Source organism: Muscardinus avellanarius (genome assembly GCF_963383645.1).
Source record: "Muscardinus avellanarius genome assembly, chromosome: 8".
NCBI lineage: Eukaryota > Metazoa > Chordata > Mammalia > Rodentia > Gliridae > Muscardinus > Muscardinus avellanarius.
The window spans coordinates 78,270,087-78,291,595 of NC_137794.1; the positions used below are offsets into that span (position 1 = coordinate 78,270,087).

Below are 21,509 nucleotides of genomic sequence, written 5' to 3' on the forward strand. Positions count from 1 at the left end.
ATGTCACCTTCCTCCTCTTCCACTCGCCCACTAAAGCACAGAGGCACTGCATTTAATTTTATATCCTTTTGCTCTGCTTAAGATTTCTTTTCAGCTATGAATTCCTCAAGGCTTAAACTGATGGAAATCTATCGCCTACTGTTCTATTTCAATACCTTAAGTTTATAGACTCATAAAGATTAAATGACTTGCCCAAAGTCACTGAGTTCATTCGTGAACTTTGAACACCCAAGGCAGTACATTATGATTCTCTCAGGACAAACAAGTATTAGGAATGCCATCAGGACCCACATCTCCCTTGTTCTGTGCTGTGTCTTCTTCAGTATCTAGCAAATCCCTAATCTGGAGGAAGATACATTAAGTTTTTAATTAATCAATTGGCTTTACAAACACTTTTTGAACCATATGGGAAATTGATAAAAGATATGGATCTTCTTAGATCTCAACTTATTTTATTTATTTATTTAATTATTTATTTATTTTGGTGGTACTGGGAGTGGAACCCAGAGGCTTTCTACCTCCGGGCTATTACTTCCAGATCTATTTTTATATTTTATTTGGAAACAGGGTCTCACTAAGTTGCTGAGAGCCTCACTAAGTAGCTGAAGCTGGCTTTGAACCTGTGTGATCCTCCTGTCTCAGCCTCCCAAGCACGGGGATTACAAGCGTGTGCCACCATTCCCAGCTTCAGTTTATTTTAAATAAATGAATAATCAATTGGAATACAGCACCTTTTGTCATTTCTTAAATAAATGGAAAGAGATGGGAGAGGATATGCCACCATATATAAAAATAAGAGACTGAGCCGGGCATGATGGCACAAGTTTGTAATCCCAGCATTCGGGAGGCTGAAACAGGAGGATCGTGGTTCGCAGACAGCCTCAGATACTTAGTGAGGCCCTTTGCAACTCAGTGAGATTCTGTTTCAAAATAAAGAATAAAAATAGGGCTGAAGTTGTAGCTCTGAGGTAGAATGCACCTGGGTTCCACCCCCAGTACCAAAGACCAAAGAGAGAGAGAGAGAGAGAGAGAGACTGAATAAGTGATAAACACCTGAGACAGATGTCTACATATGCATAAATATTCTGCCAATCATATGCAAGTTTCTTTAGTGACAACAACGTTCTTTAACATACATATCATTTTCCATTCTCTTAAAAATTAGTGAACACTGGTCTCTTTAGCAACCTGCTATCAAATTACACCCTCTTGTGGTCACTTGAAACACAAGAGATCTATGTCTAAATTTTGGCTGTTCCTATTAAAAGTTGAGTAACATTCTTCAACAGTCATTTTCTGTTTTCTCATTATATCTCCCCCATTATTTTATATTGTTTTGCTCATACAAATATGCACATACACACATGCATGCCTACTCTATTCAACTATAAACAAATCTTTTCAAGTCAAAAATGTAAGAAGGGAAAAAAAAACAGATTCGGGAATTGGCTTCTAAAGAATCAATATAGAGGTGACAATATTTTCAAGGAGACTTTTTGAGACTTTAACCGAGGCATATAAAGAAGGTATTTTATGAAAAAAATAGTTCTTTCAGGGTGAACTGAAATTATTCAGTCAATATAGAATATTCAAGTTATTTTAATCAGCCTCAATATAAAAAAACAGTAGAGCATGTGACTAGATAGAGAAGTCGAAGTGGTACCATTTCTGAGATAATTGAAAGAAAAATCTTCCACTTTGATCATTCAGCTCCTTCCAATTGTGCAGACACTCAGTCCACCTGTAATGGATTTTCTGTACTTATTCCCTCACCAACTCATACTCACAGGAAAGAAAATAGGATGTCTTCTAGCACCCAACTGTGTATATGCATGCTCACAAAATAAACTTGCTGGGATCCCTTAGTCTTTGTCTCCCAAAGAGTAAAGAAGAGCAGGACCAAGAGCTGGCACAGGAGACTGGATCATCTAAAAGCCCTCCAGATCAGAGACGTGCTGGGAAGGTGATGCCAGAAGTTAGTCTCTTGATAAATGATGCTGGCTGGTGCCTACTTTGTTATCTCTAGATGTGCTTTAGCTTGAGAAGTGGCATCCAAAAGAAACAGAAAGCTGAGCTTAGCTACCTCTTTCTGAATAAGAAGACTGAGAAACAATGATTCTCTAAGGATGGCACCAGGTATGTGGATGGAACCAGAACACCTGAGCAGAGCAGCCATACACAGAGGCTGCTAAAAGAGTACTTTGTCAGTAAGTGCGGAGGAAAGGGCCCTCAGTCTCCTCTGACATTTAAATGAGGCTGCTCTAGCAAACAATACCTGTGCTCTCTCTGGAAGCCTTCTACTGAGATTGGTCGACATTGTGTAGCAGGGAATGAAAGAGAAACAAACTTAAAGCTCACAGGAGGTGCGGTTTGTTTAAATAATAGAAAGTAATTAGGCTAAAGACAAAAATCAGTGATGGCATTTTATAATTACGATTAATTTAAAGGTTAATTTCCTTTGGTGCAAAATTCTTATTTAAAACATTTACCAGGAAAGGAAATTAGGATGTTACTATCAAGAGGCATATATTGCTTCTGGGAATCCTTGCCTATTATTACATGAAAATTAGGTTAGGTCAAGAATAGGAATTTCAATTCATTTCTGTGTATAATAGGTGGTAGCCAGGTCTCAGAGCCAGCTAGGTTAGCTGGGATGGGAGTTGTAAAATTTGCATTTGTTTGTTTGTTTGTTTGTTTATAGGATTAATTGCCAATGTTTCTAACAAAGGAGCCTAGTTTATACATGAACAATCGTGACATAAAAAGAAAATTGGATATGGATTGCTGCCTTTGTAACTAATGAAGCTGGTGTTAAAGGAATTCCCAAGAGTGGGACTGCACAAGGAAGTACATGGCACATATCCATACACCATCATCACTGAGTTAAACTGAATGGGGACGGCACTTCTGTGGGCTCCAGTCCCACCCTTCCCTCCCAGGCCCCACGTTTTCATCACTGTTTTTTCCATTGGGAATTGTCATACCTTAGGCTATGTTTATATCATAAACAGTCATTCTTCTGTACCCATGGGAATTGGTTCAGCACATACACATACACACACACTCCAAAATTCGTGAATGTTTAAGTGCTTTTTGTAAATTTAAATAGTCTTTGTATATAATCTACATAAATCCTTCAGTATATTTAAATAATCTTTAATTATAATACCTAATACAGTGTAAATGCTATGTAAGTAGCTGCTGTATTATACTGTTTAGGGAATAATGACAAGAAAATGAAGTCTGCACAAATTCAGGATAGAAACCATCTGGCTTTCCTAGTGTTTTCAGCACGTTATTGGTCATGTCCATGAACATGGAATTTGTAGATGTAAATGGCTGACTGTAATATATGTCTATTCTGCAGCTCATCTTCCTTTTGCGCTCATTTCTTCTGATTCACTATATTTTTTACAGATTTTCTCATTTTAAATAAATATGTGCTACCACTGATACATAAACCAATCCCAGAAATATGAAATTGCACAGAATCATAGAGATATACACAATATTAACAGTCACCTGCTTTTGTCCTATAATTTTCCAGGTGAAGAAAAGGACCCGCAGTCGTCTTGCTTCAAGTAAAACAAACATGAGAGGCAAAAGTGGGAGCAGAATGCGAGTCTCCCAACTATTAGTACTAATAGTCTCCAACTATTAGTCTCCCAACTATTAGTTTTCCAGGCACTTCACTTGCATAGTCCAAATAAATTCAACAAATATCTATCAAGGCCAGGCATGGTGTCACACACCTGTAATTCCAGTACTTGGGAGGCTGAGACAGGAGGATCACAGGTTCAGAGCCAGCCTCAGCAAGCAAGGCTCTTAGGAATTTAGTGAGGTTCTGTTTCCAAATAAAAAATAAAATATGACTGGGGATGTCACTTGGAGGTAGAATGCCCCTAGGTTTTAACCTTCAGCACCACAAATACAAAACAGTAACCAGAAGTCTATGGAGCAACCACTCTGTGGTAGTCACTAGGGATGAAGCAGAGATGAAATAGATAAACTCTTTGGCTTCAGGATGTCTGTCATCTAGCACACACTTCCCAAGAGAAAGAAGAATTGCAAGAAGGCAGGATGGGAGTCCACAAAGGCAAGCAGGGCAGTGTGGAAATGCACTCTGGGGGGATTCTAAGATAATTGCACAGACTTTAGGGGAAAAGGACATTCTTCCTGGAGGAAGTAACATTCCAGCTAAAACTTAAAGGATAAATCAGGAAAAATGTAAGCCGGGCTTGGTGGCGCACGCTTGTAACCCCAGCATTTGGGAGGCTGAGAGACAGGAGGATCATGGTTCAAGGACGGCCTCAGCTACTTGGTGAGGCCCTTTGCAACTCAGTGAGACCCTGTTTCAAAATAAAGAATAAAAAATAGGGCTGGGAAGCCGGGTGTGATGGTGCATGCTTTTAATCACAGCACTTGGGAGGCTGAGACAGGAGGATCACACAGTTTCAAAGCCAGCCTCAGCTACTGAGTGAGGCTCTCGGCAACTTAGTGAGACGTTGTTTCCAAATGAAGTATAAAATAGGTCTGGGAGTATAGCCCAGAGGTAGAAAAGCCCCTGGGTTCCACCCTCAGAATCACAATAATAATAATAATAATAATAATAATAATAATAATAATAGTAAATAGGGCTGGGGATGTAGCTTGGAGGTAGAATGCCCCTGGGTTCCATCCTCAGCACTGCAGAAAAGAAAAGAAAAGAAGAGAAAAGGAAAGGAAGGAAGGAAGGAAGGAAGAAAGAAAGTATAGGATTTAATAAAAATGCCTTTTTTTTTTTTTTTGGTGGTACTGGGTTTCTGGAAACTGTCTACCTCCAGGCTACACTCCCAGACACCTATTTTCTTTTATATTTTTATTTGGAAACAGGGTCTCTTAAACCAGCTAGGCTTGCTTTGAACCTGTGCGATCCTCCTGTCTCCACCTCCCAAGCACCTGGATACAAGCATGCGCCACCAACCCCGGCTAAAATGTCTCTTTTAAATGTAGTTTTGGGATTGAACCTGGGGGTGTTCTACCTCAGAGATAACCCCCAGCTCTTATTATTTTTAATAGTTTTGTTTTTTGTGTTTGATTTTAATTTTGAAACAGAATCTCACTAAGATAGCATGTGCTGGCCTCCAACCTGTGATCTTCCTGTGTCAGCCTCCCAAGTGCTGGGATTATATGAATGAGCGACCATGCACAACCACTTTTTTTTTAATTTTTTTATTGGTGCACTGTATTCATACATCATAATGGGATAAAAAATAATACTTTTGTAGACATACATGCACACATCGCCCAGTTAGCCCCTACCCAATCCCCACCCCGTTCCCTCCCCATCCCTCCTTCCCGTGCTTGGCTTAGTGGTTAACATCTAGTATTATAGCAATTTATCCAATATTAATGTTGATAATCTCACATAACAGTTTCATTTGTCTGATACCAAGCTTTTGATGACTTAAAGATAACATTTCAATATTTCTTTTTGCTTTCTTTCTTACCAGAGAATATTTCTTTCTTTTTCTTTTTTAAGGTGAAACTATCATATATTTATTTATTTATTTTCCACAAAAAATCTATCCTAACATGGAATATGGACTCTAGATACCCAAAACGATATCAAAAAGAACAAAGCTAGAAGATGTATATTTTCTGATTTCAAACCATATAAAGCTACAATAATTGAAACAGTGTAGTACTATTCTAAAGGCAGATATATAAGCCATTGGAGTTAAATAAAAGCCTAGAGATAAATTCTTCCATACATTGTCAAGTTATTTTTGACAAGGTTTCCATGAACATTTGGTGGAGGAAATAATAATCTCTTAACTAAATATTGTTGAAAAATAATAATTACATGAAAAAGAATAAAATTGGACCCTTACCTAACACCAGATACAAATATTAACTCAAAATATATAAAAGACCTAAATATAAATCTTAAGACTATAAACTTTTAGAAGAAAATCTGGGTCATAAAACCTCACAACATTGAAATTGGCAGTGATTTCTTGGATATGATTTCAATGGCACAGGCAACAAAAGGGTAAACAAACTCCCTAAAAAATAAAAACATATTGTATATCCAAAGACAATGTAAACAGAGTTAAAAGTTACTGATAGAATGGGATAAAATATTTCCAAATGCTATATCTGAAGGTATATTAGTATTCCAACTAGAAATCCTAAAAATTAGCAACAATAAGAGCAAACAATACAATTTAGAGATAGGCAAAAGACTAACATAAATAATGAATCTCCACAGATAACCAATCTTAGTTGTCTGTTGGGTAGAAAATCTTGTTTCTCTGGTTCTGGTGTGTGTTACCTATTTCTTCTTTGTAGTTAATCTCTTTGAGTATTTTCTCTAGCATTGGTTTTGAAGACATAAATTCCTTCAGTTTCTGTTTGTCATGGAAGCTTCTTATTTCCCCATCTAATTTGATAGAAAGTTTTGCTGGGTAGGAGATTTTTGGCTGGAAGTTGTTTTCTTTCAGAGTTTGGAATATGTTACTCCAAGCCCTTCTGGCTCTCATGACTTAGTTTGGGAAGTCTGGAGTGATTCTAATTGGTTTGCCTCTGAATGTCACTTGGCCCTTTATTTTTGTTGCCTTTAAGATTCTCTGCTTGGCTTCCACATTGGTCATTTTGACAATTATGTGGCGTGGGGATCCTCTTCTCCAATCCTGTCTAAAGGGAGTTCTATAAGTTTCCTGGACCTGTGTATTGACCTCTTGCTCTATGTTTGGAAAATTTTCTGCTATTATTTCTTTGAAGATATTACTTATCCCTTTGGTTTCACCTTCTTTTCCCTCCTATATTCCAATTATTCTTAGGTTAGCTCTCTTAAAATGGGCCCATATTTCTTCAATGTCAGATTCCTGCTGTCGGATTTTTTTTCTAAATTAGAAACTATGCGTTCATTTTTTGAATGATCTTCTTCTAAGATCAAGATTCTATTCTCCATGTGGTCTAGTTGGTTGTTTGTACCTTGAATTGAGGCCTTTACTTCATTAATCGCATCCTTTATCTCTTTTTGACTCTCTCTGAATTCTTTTCGAAACACCTCTATTATTTCTACAGTTATTTTCCTGATTTGCTCTTCTAGAAATCTCTGAATTTCTGTTTTATCGGGTTCTGATGTTATGGGGTTGTGGGCATTCATTGCTCCATTGTTATTCCTCTTTCCCATGATTTCGGAAGTTTGTGCCATCTCTGGGTTCTTCCCTTGGGTCACTATGACTTCACTTAAGGTGCTCTGGATCTCGAGTCTTTGGTATCTCGGTCCCCACTACTCCTGTACTGGGTTGTATCGCAGAGTCTCAGACCCAGGGAGTCAATCGAGGCTACTTTAGACCATGGGGTGGTGCCAGGTTGGGCGTTCTCCTATGGTGTGATATCTCTGCCACCACCACTCCCCCACTGGGTCAAGTCCCTGGTAGTACAGTACTGGGATTTCTCCTCCAGGGCCCACAATTTGACTCTGTTGTTGAGTATGCAGATGGAGCTGTAGTGGACTCGGTGAATTCGCTGCTGCTGCTGCCGGTGGCAATATGGCACCGCTGCCACGCCCTCGGCTGTGAGGCTGGCGTATTTCTTCTCTGTTTTTGAACTCCTCTCTGAGTCCCTGCAAGGTGTGCTGAGACCAGCCCCTGGGAGCTTTAGATACTCCCTGCGCTGAGAAATCTGCCGAATTCCTCCCGGCTGATCCTCAGTGGCTCACATCGGCTCGCTGTCCGCCGCTCCTCTCTGGAGCCTGGTGGGCTGTTGAGTGCGTTGGTCTGGTGCCGTCCGGTGAGCTCGCCGCTGCTGCCGGCAGTAAGGCGCTGCTGCCACAGCCTCAGGCATGAGGCCGGTGTATCTCCTCTGCGGCTCTGGGCTCCGTTCTGAGTCACCCTCCTCTCTGGGGCCTGGTGCTGCAAGAAAAGATGGCACCCGCACCATTCCTCGCCACGGCTCCGGCTGCAGCACTCAGTCTGGTTTCTTTCTGGTGCCTCGTTTTTCCAGCCCTTTTTTTCTCTGTCCCTTTTAACTACATTTTTTGTTTCTCTGCTGATGGTGTTTTCTGGCTATGAAAGGCACTGATTTTGTGGTAATAGAGATTGGTTGTTAGCGGGGCTCGTAAGCCCCGCTTTCCTCCGTTGCCCCACAGCCATTTTTTTTAAGAGAATTTTTTTCTCTTTTATTAGTTTCTGGGTCTATATTGACTAAAGATAAGCCATAATTCACATGAAAATAATTATAAATGTTTTCAGTGAGCTTGATATAACAAATCTAGTTTTAATCTGCCCAAATATCAATAAAATATTAGAGTAACCACATGGACATCCTCTTTCCTAAAACTGCTGCTATGGGTCTAATAAGATGACTAATTAATTTAAACTCAGGAGTTTTGTGATTTTTCTTTCTGGAGGCTGCAAAAAATGATGCAAAGATTACATTAGCAAAAATTACAAGGCGAGGAATATTTTTCTAATGGATGATTATGATGTACATGTTTACTTTTTATTTCCCTAAATATGCATATGTTAACATGCCCACAATCCTAATTAAAAATTGCTGCATGTAAATGGGTTGTGCATGCTAAATATATCCTGGATGCCAGAGGAGAAGACATGACAAGTCATGTCTTGCTAGCTCACCTGTAGCTTGTGATGACTCTTCCCACTAACTTTGTCTGAAAGGTGTGTCATGGTTAATTGAAAGCAATTCTAACACAGGAGAGCAAAATAAAGACCGAGGAATCCAACCCATCCCAATGGCCAAAGGTGAGCCTGGACACATGGAAGGTGATCTTTGCTTAGTTATTCCAGTACATTCTGTAAGCTTCTCCATATTTATGGAAAGTATCAATGATATCTGAATACATGACTTCCTGACTCCAGCTTCGCGAGGTCTTCACCTTCTCAGCCCTTACCTCCTCCTCACCACTTGCTTCACCCCTTTTTTTCTCTTCTTCATGGAAGCTACACTTGGGTCACCTGTATTTTGATGGCAGGAGGCTCACTGCCAGTCACCCATTCTGAAAATTCTCTGCCTGACTATAAATGCTTCACTTTTCTTCCTCTTCATTCTTCCGCCTCCCTCCTGGGAATGCTTGATTTTCCTTCATTTGGGAGCTTCCCTGTGCTAGGACCAGGGTCCCCTCACGCTTCACATCTTCCTCCTGAAATCTCTCTCCAGGATTGACACAGGTGGCAAGGCTCCCATGACACTACCTCCCTGCTTGGATTTTCAACATCTGCTCCTTCTAAGGCTCAGATTCTTTTTCTCCACTTCTATTCCTGGGTTGTTTCATCAGGTTGCTGAAGAATCACGAACCCCAAGTGCAAATGTATGCTCGCCACACCTGGCTACAGGTTGGCTCTGACAAAATAGCGTTTTTTCTCTTCTGTCTATAGTGTGACACACTCTCCACGGGACCTGTCCTTAACTTTTCCAGGCTTCTTAAACCAAGTACTAAAGCCTGAGAAAGTCAGGGCTATCAAACTTGAACTCCTTTGATAACCCCCTTCAGAACCTCAGCACATCTCTACTCTCATAACTCTTTTGCCTCCTTGAAACTATGCCCAAATCTGAGAGGAGGACGTAAGCTTTTCCTCTGCCAAGTGATCCATCCATCCACTAAACTTGACTTTCTGTCTTAGTCCAGTACATTGGGCTCTCACTGTCTTTATTCTTTTCTTTTCTCTTTCTTTCTTTTTTTTTCAATACTGGGGATTGAACCTAGGGTCAGTCTACCTCCAAGCTATACCCCCAGCCCTATTTTTTATTCTTTATTTTGAAACAGAGTCTCACTGTGTTGCAAAGGGCCTCACTAAGTATCAGCTGAAGCTGTCCTCCAACCCTGATACTCCAGTCTCAACCTGACAAATGCTGGCATTACAAACATGCACCAGCACACCCAGCCTGTCTTTATTCTTGACCACTCGATTGGACAGTTTATTTTGCTCATGTATTTGTCAAATCTTCAAAAGATTGTGGTCCAGCCTCTTTTGATCCTTTCTGATAATATACAAGGTGATTTGCCAAAATAAGTGAAATATGGAAACTTCTTTCTATGTAGTTTTTGTTTGCTTGTTTGTTTGTGTGTTTGTTTGTGTGTTTGTGGTACCAGGGATTGAATTCAGTGCATTCTACTGCTGAGATACATCCCCAGCCCATTTTTTTAAAAAACAGAATCTCACTAAGTTACTGACAGCCTCCTAAGTTGCCAAGGCTGGCCACAAACCTACCATTCTCCTGTTTCAGCATTCCAAGTATTGGGATTACAAACCTGCACCACCATATCTGGCTATCTAGTTGTGTTTTTAGTATAAAATATCTTTCTGAGCCGGGCATGTAATCCCAGCATTTGGGAGACTGAGACCAGAGGATCACGGTTCACGGACAGCCTCAACTACTTTGTGAGGCCCTCTGCAACTCAGTGAGACACTGTTTCAAAACAAAGAATAAAAAATTTGGCAGGGGTTGTAGCTCAGAGGTCAAATGCCTCTGGGTTCCATCCCCAGACCCAGACACACACACACACACACACACACACACACACACACACACATATATATATATATATATATATATATATATATATATATATATAATGTCTTCTACATTATTTAGCACATAGGTTATTCAAATTGCTTATCAGACTACAGTTAACCAATAAAGTGGTTATATGATGGATCCCCACAGACCTACCTCTGCTCTACCCAGATCCTTGGTGACAAATTCTACATTTGTAATCCACATATAAAATTCTAATAAATTCCAATACCGAGTTCTCTTCTTTTACCCTTATCTCTGTCTAATCTGTTTCCCTGCAACATTTCAATTCCACCAGTAATTCATTTAGGCAGATTTACAATCATTAATCATTTCTTGGATTTAAATTCCTTTCCAAAGAAGATGGAACAAATCTATTCATAGTATATTTTTAATATACATGCTTGTAAGTATCTCACAGATACTACACCTGATTCTCTCAACCTATATGAAGTTAAAAAACTGTTTTGTTAGTCTCACTTCACAGAAGAAAAAATTAAAGCTCAGAGTACTTGTAATCTTAGAAGTCCAGTACTACAGTACAAAGCAAAGACACAACCTGAGCTCAGGTCTTCTGACTGCAAAGCCCCAGAGCTAAGACAACCTCACAGCTTCCCTGCTGTAGCATTATATTATTGGAAGACTATCTGATATGAAGATCTTGGCCTCAGCAGAAAATTATCGTGTATTTTTTAAAATCTCACCTAAGGTATTGCCTTTCCTGAGAGTTGGCAAAAATAGACAAGAGCAGCAAGAAAACAATTTTTATCAAGTAGAAATTGTATTGCATTTTTATTAGGTCCCTAGAATCAAAAGCTTCAAATGGAGTGGTTGTTCAAGCATCTTTTAACTATAAAAACATTTCATCTGTTATAATACTCCTGTAGTTACTGTTTTCACCTTTATTTTTTAGCATAAGTGAATGCTTCCAAATTTGTAGTATTAAAGACGTAGCATGCCGGGCGTGGTGGCCCACACTTGTAATCCCCGTGCTTGGGAAGCAAGACAGAAGGATCGCGCTGGTTTGGAGCCAGCCTCGCTGGCTTAAGAGACCCTGTTTCCAAATAAAAAAGTATAAAGTAGGTCTGGGAGTGTAGCCCGGAGGTAGAAGGGCTTCCAGGAACCCCAGTACCACCAAAAAATAAAAATAAAAATAAATAAATAAATAAAGACGTAACATTGTCATGGATAATTGAAAGCAATTCTCACACAACTAAGAAGGAAGCAATTCTGATACAACTGAGAAGGAATCATGGAAAATAGGATCCTAAGACCTTGAGAAAATGTATTGGATGAATGTGTTAGGAAGTGAAACACCTGCAGAATTTAGCTAATAAGTCTCATTTCATTCAACATGTGCTTTGCATGCGAGTAGCCTGTAGTAGCTTTTGTGACCTTTCAGACAACAAGATAAAGTGTCCCTATAAAGGACTGTTTTCCTAATAAGAAAAAGAAAAAAAAAAAAAAAAAAAAAAGCTCAGAGTCCAGCCAGGGATTTTAGCCCAGACTGAAGAGCTCAGGCTCACACAGGCAACTGGATTGCTGTCACCAAGTCTGAGTGGGAGAAAAACTGTTCTTTTCACTTTGGCCTGCGGTTAGTTGTGTTTTAAATTCCTTTTGTACAACTGGAGGTAAGTACCCTTGAAATTCATACCTGCAGAGATAATGGATAGACACTCTATTTTCATAGGCCCACACAAATTCTTTAATGTCTTTCAATGACTTCTTCTAAATATTTAGGCTTTGCTTTCTCTGAACTGCCTTTTAAAATTTTCTCCTCATCTCTTTTTTTCTTTTCTGCCGTCTCTACAAGAAAGTGTGTTGACTAGTGGCTTTGTCATTAATAACTAAGGGACAATTTTATATTACAATGCCTCACTGCCAACATGTATTTTTAAAGGCAGTTTTAGGTTTTCTGAACTTAGTGTGCATGATTTAAAGGTTTAAATAAAAGGGCTCCCAACAGGGAATACATTTTAGCAAAGCAAATTTATTCAAAAAGCATTTTTCTCTGGCTGGATCATTCCTAAATTCTACTATTATTAATGTTATTAAATCATAGTTATTGAATTGATATGGCACTTTACTCATTTAAAATAATTGGATCTCCCTATGCCTGTATAAATTGGTGGGTATAAATATACCCGTATTGCAGACAGGAAAATTAAGGCCAAGAAATAACACTGAAACACTTGCAATGAAAATGGTAATATTGCCATATTGTCTTGGAAGTGACAGACAAGCAGGGTACCTTGATTGTAGTGATGTTTTCCTGGGTAGACACATGTCCAAACCCGTTAAATTGAATACATTAAATATGTGTGGCTTTTATAAACCAATTATACCTCCAAAAAGGTATTTTTTTAGAACTAGGGACTGAACACAGGGACATTCTGAGATACACTCCCTACTTTATTTTTATTCTGAAACAGGTTTCACTAAGTAGCTGAGGTCCTTGCTAAGTTGCTAAGGCTAGCTTCTGTCTCAGCCTCCTTAGGACTAGGATTTCAGGAGTGCACCATCATGCCTGGCCTCAATAAAACTTAAAAAAAATCCTGAGTTGTCTTCAGAGATAAATCCCTCCAAAGCAAATATTAAATAATTACACATGAAAATACAATAGAGACAGTAGAGTAATGGGAAGGTATCAAGGGAAAGAGGAAGAGAGAGTGAGGGGAAGGATGGGCAAGGAAGCAGACCAAATTACACTTTGAGGATGTATGAGTATCACTATGAATCCCACTGCTGTGTGTAATTATAATGCGCCAATAATAAAATTTGCAAATGAGTAAAAAATGTATTTTAGCCAGGCGTGGTGGCGCACACTTATAATCCTAGTACTTTGGAGGCTGAAACAGTAGGATCACAGGTTCAAGGACAGCCTCAGCAATTTATTGAGGCTTTCAGCAACCTAGTGAGACCCTGTTTCCAAATAAGAAAAAGATCAGGCTGGGAGTGTAGCTTTCAGGTAGAAAGCCCCTTGATTCAATCTCCAGTGCCACCAAAAATATCTATTTTGTCACCTCCTGCTCAGTTTTGTGCCTCTGTTTATGTTTCTACAAACCGGACAGAAAGAGAAGATTTTTTTACTATCAATTAACATTTCTTTCTTTTTCTTTTCTTTTCTTTTCTTTTTTTTTTTTTTTTTTTTTTTTTTTTTTTTTTTTTTTTTTTGCGGGTCTGGAGATGGAACCCAGAGGCATTCGACCTCTGAGCTATACCCCTGCCCTATTTTTTTTTTTGAAACAGGGTCTCATTGAGTTGCAGAGGGCCTCACTAAGTAGCTGAGGCTGTCTAGGAACCATCCTCCAGTCTCAGTCTCCAGAATGCTACGCCCAGCAATTATCAACATTTCTAACACTTGATAACACTCATTCATGAATGACCCTCTTATCCTAGTCCTGATAATGCTAAAGCATGTTTTGTTATTTTTGTTTTAGGTATTTTGTGTTGTGTTGGGTTTTTTGGTGCTGGGGATTAAAACTAGGGGCATTCTAAATCTGTGCTACAGTCCCCACCCTTTAAAAAAAAAAAAAAAACAGGGTCTTGCTAGATCACTGAGAGTCTCACTATGCTTCTGAAGCTGTACTGGAACCTGCAATCCTTCTGTCTCAGGATCCCACATACTAATATTACAGCCATAGGCCACCATTCCCAGCTCCTCCACACTCCTCTTGACCAAAGAGGATGCACTAATGGCTTCTTCCCATTGGTATCCGAAAAGATTTTGATTTTATCTCACAACACTCAGGCAACTAACACTGGGAATTATCTATTAAAGGTTTCCCTATATTATCATTCAAGGCCCTGCAGGGGAAAGGATAAATGCACTTGGTCAGGTTAGATTTATACACAAAGGAGTTTTGCTCATTTGGAAATTTTGCTAGCATTTTCCATTCTCTTATTTTCCTTTGATTCTTAAAGGGTCTACACAGTTCATTAAATATGAACTGAATGTCTTCCAAGAGCCAAATATTGTTCTGGGTTCTGAGATTATGTAGTAAACAGTAAAGAACAATAAATCTCATGCAGCTTACATGATAAGGGTGGAGGCAATCAACAAACAAGCAGATTTATAATATGTCAGGTGGAGATAGGTTGCAATGAAGCACGTTAAAGCTAAATGAGGACATAGGAATTCACCTCTAAAATCCGGCAAAGTCCCCAATTCACCTTGCATCAGTGACAGTCATTTTTTCCCTTTCCCAAGCCTTGCTACTTAGACATACCACTTATAACTTAACTATTGCATTTCCAAAGGGAACCTGCTTCCTCCCGACATCCCCTTCCAGTCTGCCAAAAGCAGCAACATTACACTAACCAAAAAACTTCTGAGAATCAGCTTTGACCCTTTGCTTTTTCTCTCCTTCAGTACATTCAGACACTTGCTGTGTCCTATGTGCTCTGCATCTGTGTCCATTTATGTTGTGTTCATTGACATTTCTCCTTCCTCATTCTCCTAATCCTAACTCTGTCCTTCAGTAATTCCTGTATCTTTTACATGTTCTTTTAAGTGTTGAAATAACATAGACAATATGCCAAGTTCCAATCAAAGAAAGCTTCCCTCGTTACTTTGAAAAGCCTCACTGTAATCTGAGTCATGCAAGATGGTGCTGATAATACAAATAATCTTCAGGAGAAAGGACTACTTAAATGCTGATCTGGCACCCTGAATAAGTTATCAGACACACAGTAAATGAACTCAACCATGAATAGCTCTCACCTCATCACCTCTTAAGAATACATTTTACTGGCAAATACATCCCAAGTGGCTACTGGGTCAGTTATTGTTCATATCTGAATATTCCTAAATTATTAGATTGAAGATGGGAAGAAAATATAAGAGAAAAAATTTCCTTAACAGAACAGAGTAAATATACTAGAGAATAAATAATAAAAAGGCATCTAAACCAATAGAGAACTCCAGAAAGCACTCAAAACTTTTATGTAAGAAATAATATGGAAAGAAAACAAACACCTAAAGATTTTAAATTTAATCCAATGTATGGTTTGCTACCTTTCCTCACCTTTGAAACCTTTAAGGAATGTTCTGGAATGGCCTGAGTGAAAAGCAGAAGTCACTTTTCCAATATACTTAGGAAGGAAATAAAAGACCTGACTTCTGCCATCCTCAGCTGTTCACTGCCTCAAGCAATAAACCTGTATTTATTTGTAAAAGAAAGATAATTATTCCTACCTACCTACCAGAACCATTGTAAAGATAAATGATATCACCTGAAAAGGCCTTAGGCACAATTTAGCATTCTACAGTTGTTGGGGATTTGCTTTATTTTCATTTTCAGGAACTAGGGAGATTCTTCATTGATAAAAGATACCTTTTTTTTCTAAATAATGCAGAAGTGAGATATGACCCAAGCATCTAGCTACCATTATAATTACCCTGGAGAAGAATCTCTCATATGTTTCATAACCCCTATTGTTCAGAAAAGTTTTGCTGTATATAGTAGCCTGCACAGAGCTCGAGAAACTATAATTATATAAAAGAAACTAAAAACAAACAGACCAAAGTTGTATTTATTTTAAAGATACCTCTAAAATGTGCTAACCCCAAGTAATTCAATTTCTTAAGAGCAATAAAACAGTTTTATTTTCCTCTACTCACCACCCACCTGGAACCCTAAAGACTCCCAGAACTGGCTGAAAGACCCTCTGCAAAATATGAAAAGAATCCAGTCCACCTACATGATTACCTTAATCCTAATTGCGGTGGTCATCTGGATACTGCTATTCCCTGCCTCCTCCCTCAACTCATTTAGCAAGACATACATTAACTGAAAATAAATACACATGGAAATGGACAGTCGCATAAACTATTGAAACGGGGGTTTCTTGAGAGGAAACCCGGTGTTTCCTCGATATGAAACGGAGTTCCCTCTTGAAGGGACTCGACGTTTTCTTACCGGGTTCTTGTCTACGGTGAGCAAAGAATGACACCTGCAGACCTCAGGAAGGGGAGTAAAAGGTTTATTGGAAGCAGCAGGGAATGGAGGAAGGGTGGCTGAACACCCCCAAAGGGACTGGAACTCTGGGTCCAGAAGCTGCCTTCAGGACAATACTTGAGAGTAGCCCAACCCGAATTGCCTTCAGGTGCAGGCTACTTTCTCCCAGAGTCCATGCGATCTGCCAGAAGGGAATAGAGAAAAGTGGCCGAACGCCCCAAAGGGGCAGTCGGAACTCTGAGGTCCAGTAGCTGCCTTCAGGGTCACTACCTGAGTGTCGCCCAAGCCAAGTACCCATCAGTTACAAACTACTTTCTCCCAGAGTCCACGCGATCTGCCAGAAAAGAGATGCAGGTCACCCCTAGGGGCCTGGCCAGTCTTGATGTCCAGTCGCCCAAGCCACATGCCCTCAGATGCACTCTGCCTTCTCTCAAGGCCAACATGACTTGTGAGAGAGAGAACAGCTCCCCAAAAGGGGAGGGGGTCCCAAGAGGGAAAGCCCCATTTTGCTGTCGAGTAAGGCAAAGGCATGACCGCTTGCAAGTCCGTTTTTGGTTAGGGTGACTTTGGGAATTCTGGGAAGCAGCTCTCAGGATTTGCATAGGATATTTGCAAGTCCTTTGAAGGGTCTCATCTCCTTTCATTCAGTAGGAGTGTCTACTTGCTCTGTGCTGGTTCCTGGGTTTGTTGATTAGTAAACAGATGGCTTTTGTGAAGCTCTGGCCTTTTTATCTCTGAGCCTTTGGAATTTCAGGTATTTGTCGCCCCTCAGGAAACTCAGGAAACTCAGGAAATTAACTTTTTTCTACCGAGGCCTTTTCCCTATCTGCCTATTTCCTTTCTATCTCCTCACTATGAACTCAGGCAAGTATTTCAGATAAACTATAGAAAATACACCTTGTGCTTCCGGCTTACATGAGTGTAATGGTAAAACCCATTCTGGTTATATTCAGAGCATCTTCTTTTCTCATCTAGGACATGAGTCACCTGATGTTGGAGTCTTCTCTGTTACCCAGACTCAATGAAAGATCAAAATAATCAGAACAATTACAGTGTTTCCTTCCGAGCTTCAGCACCATCCTCCCTATTATGGTTTGAATTCAGAATGTCCCCTATACCCCACAGAGACAAGGCAGCCATGTTGGAGGAGGAGCTTGGTTGCTGAGGAGGGGTCCCTTGGGGTGTAGCCTTGGGGATTATCCATGACCCTTCCTCTTTCTCTCTCTCTCTCCCTCTCCCTCTACCTCTCCCTCTCCCTCACTTTTGGTCTCCATGATGTCAGAGTAGAGCCCTTGAGCTCTTCTCTTTCTGCCTGCTCTCACAAGCCCTGAGCACTGCAGCCTTCACCTGCCCTAATACCAACTGAACCCTTAAAATCTCTAGAATGATGTGCAAATAAATCTTCTTCCCTCTAAATTATGCTGTACAGGTGGTTTGGATCACGGCAGTGGGAATGCTGACTGAAACAGTCCCCAGTTAGGTAGCTGTAAGGCAACTCTACCCATCTTCCCAACCTACAAATCATGGCAAATGAAGAGCAAGCCTCAGACAATTCCAGCTGCATTCATAGCACACACTCAGGGCATATCTAATCCCCTCCAGACATTTTTTTCTGTGTCTTGGGAAAGTCTACATTGCTCCTGACTGAAGCTTGGCTCCCTATTTTGGGCACTGGTTCTTTCTTTTGGACATGAAGATTTATCTTATTTTCTTCAATTATTCATACCGTGATGGTGTGTTTTAAAATCTCTGGCTCAGAATCACCATCTGGCTTTCTCTACCATCCATCAAAAAGCCCAGGAAACAAGCTTATGACATCTCAAAACAACAATAACATTAATAAACCTAAATCTCAATTTCATTGGAGATCTTACTGTTTATTTCTGCTCTGATATTGTTTTGTCTAGCCCATTTATTTTCTCCAGCACCACACAGATCATTTGACTAAAAGGGAACCTCAGCAATGAAGCTCTAACTCTATGCATACTTCTCAGAAAACTAGTTCTCAATTAAGTCTCATTCTTGGTAAGAATCCACCCTTAAAAAGGGGGAATTTAGGCACTGGAGCCCTAGTCTTGAACAATAATTTTTCAATGTACAAATTTTAAATACAGTTTCCATTTAATTGTTATACAGATCTTCTGGTAGTGTCTCTATTGGCTAAGATACAAATATGGGCTATTTAGAAAACAACAAAAGCTTATTCTATTTTTATTCCTCTTCTGTAAAATGCTTGGCATAGTTTCAATGTTGCCCCAAATGTAGAATTTGTGATTTGCCAAAACTAACACAATTGGAAAATAGATAAAGGAGTGTTTGAACTCTGGTCCTTCTAACATCAGTGGCTCTGCTTTTTCCTTATATCATTATACCATTGGTGAAAAAAGAGATTCTGCCTCAAAAAATGGAATTCCAATGCTAAAAATAAATCTGTTCTCATTTTATTAAAAGATATGGAGGAGCCGGGCGTGGTGGCGCACACTTGTAATCCCCGCACTTGGGAGGCGGAGACAGGAGGATCACGCAGGTTCGAAGCCAGCCATGCTGGCTTAAGAGACCCTTTTTCCAAATAAAAATATAAAAAATAGGTCTGGGAGTGTAGCCCAGAAGTAAAAGGGCTTCCAGGAACCCCAGTACCACCACCCCCCAAAAAAAAGATATGGAGGAAATGTAAACACCTATTACTAAGTGAAAGAATAAAGGGATATTAACTATATGATTACAACTCTATGGCAAAAGGTAAAATTATGAAGACAATAAAAGATCAGTGTTTAACAGGGATTGTTGCAAAGGGAAGAGTAGATGGAGAGAAAGGGAATTTTTAAAACAGCCTGTTTTGATAGTATAATCATGGATACATGCCATATGCTTGTCAAAATTAATAAAGTGTGCAACATCAAGAGTGGACTCTAATGCAAACTATGAACTGTGGATAATAATGATGTGTTAAGGTCGGTTCTACAGTTTGATGAGAATGTTGATGATGGGACAGGCTGTGCATGCTTGGGGTTGAGCTGTGTGGGAAACCTCGGCACCTTTTACAAAACTTTGCTTTGAACCTAGATTGCTCTAAAAAATAAGATCCTTATTTTAAGGGAGGTGGGTTCCTCACTGCCTAGACCTGAGAGACATTATGTTACCTGTACTCTGCTTGATTCCTGTCTGTTGTACCCTAAAATATTAACAAGAGAACAAAAAAATAAAGTAAGCCAACAGAATAAGATACTAAGTGAAGACATCTTAGTACATCCTGTTTCATTTTATATTTTCCTGTATTTCTCTTTCCTGTGATCTAGCTTGTCAAGCTTTCATTGTTTTTCCTTTTTTTTATCTCTACAACACAAACTTTGTATTTGGAAATGAAAAAGTAAAAGAAAGGCAAAACTGTTTTGCAGTATTTATTATCTCTGTTACCATGTGTGCTAAGACTTAGTGGTAAAAAACAACCACATGTTATGCTCATAGATTCTGTGGGTTAGTAAGTCAGACACAGTGGAAGAAGACTGTCACTCACCTTGAATATCAGGGATCTGAGTTAGGAAGACTCCAAGATGAGGTTGACTCAACAGCTGGACTCTGGAATGATTCTCTCTTGCCTTACTGGATGTGGATTCTGTCTATGGGCTGGGATCTCTACTAGCCTGTCTGCGGAAGCACCTACCTGTGTGTCCCCATTGGTCTCTCCAAGTGGGCTAACTTGGCCTTCCTTGTGGTATGTGGTGGCTGTGTTCCAATAAAATGCATCCCAAAAGGGGAAGAAGGAAGTGCATGAAACTTTGATGATCTAGCCTAGGAAGTCTCATAGCATCATTTCTACCATACTCAAAACCACCACAAAGGTCTATCCATGTTCAGGAGGAAAGGACAGAGGCCCAAGCCACTGGACTGGAGAAGTGTCAAGGTCACATTGTGAAAACATGGGACCAGGAAATACTGTGCTCGCCATTTGGTAAAATATTACCTGCCACAATAACTCTTGTTATATGCTCTTGTTTCTTAACTATCTGGGTATGTATTGTATTTGAATTTTATTAGACTTCGCTCTATGTCTCGAACTCTATCTTTCACATCATAAAACACATGACAGGGACAGCCATGTTGAGCTAAATTACAGGAGCGCCATAACAGCCCACTGTACTTGACAATCAGAATACATAATATTATGACTAGTGCTGTGACTGCTCATGGATGCACGCACATGAGTAGTCATTATTTTTATTCTATAAGATTCAAAATGTGATACAGAAAATCTCCACATTAACCAGAAAAGCACATACCATCCTTAACGTGAAAGTGAAATTGATTGTTCCAATTAGGTCTCAGCTGCTTGAGAAAAGTACATAATTTCTTGTCCCAAGTGAATAGAATCTTGTAAAACAATAACTGAAGCTTCTAGTTGAGAGGAAGAAGTCACTACCTCAAAGAAACTAGCTTTTTTTGTTGTTTTTGCTTTATAACTAGTCATTTTTAGTTTAATATATTATTCAAAGCCTTACATTAGTAATCTGTGTGGATCTTGATCATGAATGTTTATCTCTTCTGAAAAGTTAACTAATGAAGACAATTGTTCCTTTTCAGTTGATTTCATAGGTGGCTTTGACTCTTATGGTTATCAAGGGCCTCAGAAGACATCTCACTTACAACTACAGCCTATGTACATGTAAGTACTTAAACTGTGGAGATATTTTTCTGGGATATGAAAAGATGGTCAAGAAAATGTATCATGACACAAAATAGATGAAATGAAGCTTTTCTTTGGCTCTATACTTTTGATATTTTCTCTACTATTAGTATTGCTTTGGGATAATTCTAATAACATTTTCTTCATGATTTTTAAAAATATGACTTGTCAGAAATTCCATCTCTGAAGTTATCTTTAGTCTTGCTTAAGTATCACTGATGTCTCAACAGCCTATATTACATACCAGTTCTTTGAATGAGACAAAAGTTGTATATACTGAAAATAATATAACATCATAGGAATTTGTATGCAACTATATATAAACCATATTTTTTGTT

The 21,509-nt window shown here is 39.3% G+C and overlaps 1 protein-coding gene across 3 annotated transcripts in view; it reads left to right on the top strand.

Moving 5' to 3' along the window:
• The window catches only part of NKAIN2 (sodium/potassium transporting ATPase interacting 2), a gene marked incomplete at both ends in the record, with an annotated part of 1,067,732 nt that extends 1,046,578 nt beyond the window's left edge, over positions 1-21,154 (top strand). For all 3 annotated transcript variants that reach the window (XM_080700348.1, XM_080700350.1, XM_080700349.1), the window contains one exon: positions 21,069-21,154. In XM_080700348.1, coding sequence (XP_080556474.1) covers positions 21,069-21,154 — 86 coding nt within the window. The remainder of the gene's footprint in view (positions 1-21,068) is intronic.
• Positions 21,155-21,509: the final 355 nt, after the last annotated feature.